Source organism: Caenorhabditis briggsae (assembly GCF_000004555.2).
Source record: "Caenorhabditis briggsae complete genome, chrII, whole genome shotgun sequence".
NCBI lineage: Eukaryota > Metazoa > Nematoda > Chromadorea > Rhabditida > Rhabditidae > Caenorhabditis > Caenorhabditis briggsae.
The window spans coordinates 15,456,699-15,460,402 of NC_013486.2; the positions used below are offsets into that span (position 1 = coordinate 15,456,699).

The 3,704-nt window shown below is 33.9% G+C and overlaps 2 protein-coding genes across 2 annotated transcripts in view; both read right to left on the reverse strand.

Moving 5' to 3' along the window:
* Window positions 1-832, reverse strand: part of CBG24219 — a gene marked incomplete at both ends in the record, with an annotated part of 1,424 nt that extends 592 nt beyond the window's left edge. The window contains one exon of the mRNA XM_045243128.1: window positions 661-832. Within this exon, the coding sequence (XP_045091279.1) occupies window positions 661-832 (172 nt within the window). The remainder of the gene's footprint in view (window positions 1-660) is intronic.
* A 2,127-nt stretch (window positions 833-2,959) lies between these two features.
* On the reverse strand, window positions 2,960-3,408 carry CBG24220 (the record flags this gene model as incomplete). Its single annotated transcript, XM_045243129.1, has 3 exons — window positions 2,960-3,141; window positions 3,183-3,342; window positions 3,379-3,408. 3 exons carry the CDS (start codon window positions 3,406-3,408, stop codon window positions 2,960-2,962), a joined length of 372 nt encoding a protein of 123 aa, XP_045100870.1.
* Between the last annotated feature and the right edge of the window lie 296 nt (window positions 3,409-3,704).

A 3,704-nucleotide genomic window follows, 5' to 3' on the forward strand; every position in this document is an offset into this window, starting at 1 on the left:
TTCAGAAATTCAGAAATTCAGAAGTCCAAAAATTCAGAAATTCAGAAATTCAGAAATTCAGAAATTCAGAAATTCAGAAATTCAGAAATTCAGAAATTCAGAAATTCAGAAATTCAGAAATTCAGAAATTCAAAAAAATTCAGAAATTCAGAAATTCAGAAATTCAGAAATTCAGAAATTCAGAAATTCAGAAATTCAGAAATTCAGAAATTCAGAAATTCAGAAATTCAGAAATTCAGAAATTCAGAAATTCAGAAATTCAGAAATTCAGAAATTCAGAAATTCAGAAATTCAGAAATTCAGAAATTCAGAAATTCAGAAATTCAGAAATTCAGAAATTCAGAAATTCAGAAATTCAGAAATTCAGAAATTCAGAAATTCAGAAATTCAGAAATTCAGAAATTCAGAAATTCAGAAATTCAGAAATTCAGAAATTCAGAAATTCAGAAATTCAGAAATTCAGAAATTCAGAAATTCAGAAATTCAGAAATTCAGAAATTCAGAAATTCAGAAATTCAGAAATTCAGAAATTCAGAAATTCAGAAATTCAGAAAGAAATTCAGAAATTCAGAAATTCAGAAATTCAGAAATTCAGAAATTCAGAAATTCAGAAATTCAGAAGACGCGCAATATCAAAAATTTCAAAAAACCTACAGTAACCAAATCCAATTGGCTCTAGTGTCAACTGATTGACGAGTGTGTCACACTCGTCACCAATGAATCCACGTGGACAACGACAGAGATGTGTTCCAGAAGCTTCGTAGCAGATTCCACGGAATCCGCACGATTTGGAGCACATATGGAGCTCCGTTCGAACACTTATAATTGCCATCTTAGCTGGAAGTTTCTTTTGGAGGTAATTTGGAGTAATTAAGGGCAAGGGTAATTTAGTGTAGAAAAATGGGAAATCCTATTTTCTAGAAATTCTATGAAAATAATATTTTGCTGATAATTTCTAATTTTCTTCGAATTTTTTTTAAAGAGAGCTTTCAGACATTCTGAAGAGTGTTCTCTTGAAATTCAAAAAAAAAGAACGACCTTTTTTCTCAAAAAGGAACTAGACAAATTTGCTATAATTCATCAATCACATGTTGAAAAGTGAGTGGCACACCTGCCAATTTTTGGATTTTCTCGGAATTTTTTCGGTCAGAAAAGGTTCAGGCGATTTTATGGAGGGAATTTTCAAAACTTGTGGAATGACAGGCCCGCCGGGCCGGGCCTTTCTTTTATTGGACTAAAGAGATATTAATGTTGCTTGAATTTCTCAACATCAGTGAATATATGTTTCAGAGTGAATACTCTTCCAGTCATCTGAAAAAAATGTTTTCTGGAAAAGCTGAAAATTGAGAAAAAATATATAGGAAAAAGAGCGAAACTGATAATATCAATGTTAAACGTAGAAAGTAGAAAGAGAACTGTGTAACATAGAGAACTCCCATGAGGGGTTGAACTCATGACAAGCAGCTCAGGGGTACAGCGCCGCTACCGGCTGAGCTACGGGGGCGCGAAAGCGCCTGACGACCGATGATCTACATAAGCGCGGCGCGATTTCGGCCCCCGAACTGCCCCCGAAATTTTTGCTGTCTCGCCTCCTTTAAATCAAATCTGAGCAAATTTGGGCATGTTTGGGCTCATTTTGAAGTTTGTAAAATGAGAAATTGTGATTTTTTAAACTTTTTCACTTTGAAATGAGTACAGGAGCATCAAAATGAGCCCAAACACTTGCCTCTTGTTTATTCTTTGCAAAGAAAAAAACAACTTACCAATAAACCATTTAAAAAATAGCTTGTGGTATTCAGAAAAATAATAAATAGAACATTTCTAAATCACAGGAATTCATAGAGAATAATATAGAAAATAGTCTGGAAAATCAATAGGAGACATCTGCACACGACGTCTTTTCAAAACACAAATGGTACTAGTGACTGTTTGAAAGGGAAGACGAGAGAATTGGAGATTTAGAGAAACCAAGAGAGAGAGAGCAGGGGAAATGAAGAGAGTTCTGGAGAAAAATGATGCAAGTACAAAGGTCATAAAAAAGAGAGATGACAGGCCGGTCGGTGGCGAACACTTTTTATTTGTGGGAAAAATCGATTTTCATGTCATGTTTGGGCTCATTTTGATGATCTCGTGCTTGTTTAGAATTTGACAACTGTGAAATTTGAAATGTTTCATAGCTTCAAATCAAGCCCAAACACGTCTTGATTTTCTGGGAATTTGTATTGCTATCTTTTCAATTTTTTTTGGAATCGTGTCATACTTAATTATTTTTTGGAAGTGTTAATATGATAACTGTAAGATAGCTTCAAGAACTTTATTGCTTTCTTTTTGAATCACGACAATAACGAAACTGTTTCTGATCTAGCTGAAAATCAAGAAAATAAATATGAGAAACTTATAAGAAGTAGTGAATTTCAAAATTTTCAATTCTCGGAGGAAAAATCAAAAATGAATCAAATTTCTGTAATTTATCACAGAAAAATTTCAACTTCTGATAAATAGCATAATCGCTGGGTTTTTTATCAGAAATATTTTATTTCAACGTAATCACGGGAAATATGGTATTAATTACATTATTTTTGCTGATTTTCAGTTTTTTTAATTTTTATGGTTTTTAGTTGGCTTTCAGAAAAGGAACACTTCAATTTTTGCAAAAATATACGTGGTTCACAGAAATATAACGTTTCAATTTCTGGGATTTTTCCCAGAATTCGAACGGTTCGAGTTCTGGGATTTTGGGGATATTCACGTGATTCACAGAATTCGAGTTCTGGGATTTTGGGGATTTTCACGTGATTCACAGAATTCGAGTTCTGGGATTTTGGGGATTTTCACGTGATTCACAGAATTCGAACGGTTCGAGTTCTGGGATTCCAAAAAAAGAGAAACGAATGTGAAAAAGGGGGCATAAAAATTATAATGATGGGAGATAAAAACAAAAGAAACATGAAGAAGTGTGCTAGTTTTCCATTATCATGTCATCCGTAACAACTGGATTCGGTGGCATTCTTCCAGCATTGAATCCTTGAGATTTCAAATATTGCAGAATCGTCGTGTGTTCAGTGTCAAAATCAATGTTTCCGTGAGATATCGTGGTAGATGATGATTTTTCTTTGATAAGTTGCAACGTTCTTAGATAAGCTGCAAAACCAAAGATAATTCAAGTATTCAACTTTACGTACATTTCTTTCCATAGCTGGAAACTGAATCTTCAAAATTGTCCTTGTTGTTTTGCGAGAACATTGATCCTCCATGTTTGAAGAGAGCCAAGCATTTCTCCTGAACACCTTCAATACATGGACGGCGAATATCAGGTTGGAATGTTGATGGATCATAGGTATCCTGAATGATCCAGTTTTTACTTGTATAAATTCACACGCAACATAGATATATATTCACACGCGACATAGATATTGGATTACACGTATCGAGATACGTGCCAAGAGCTGATTGGATTGTTTGTTGATTGGTTTCTGTTGTTCTAGAATTCCTCTGTTCTACAGATTTTTTCTAATATAATATAGACATGCTGTTCAAAAGCAAGATAAAAGATAAAGTAATATTTTCTACGGTTTCTCCTTTGAATACATTGCCGAGGGCATTGAATAAATCACGGATGGATGTTATTATTGACAAAAGCTTCCTGAAAAAAAAGAATTGGAAAGTTGTGAGTTCATATTGAGTCTCTTCAAACATGGAGGATC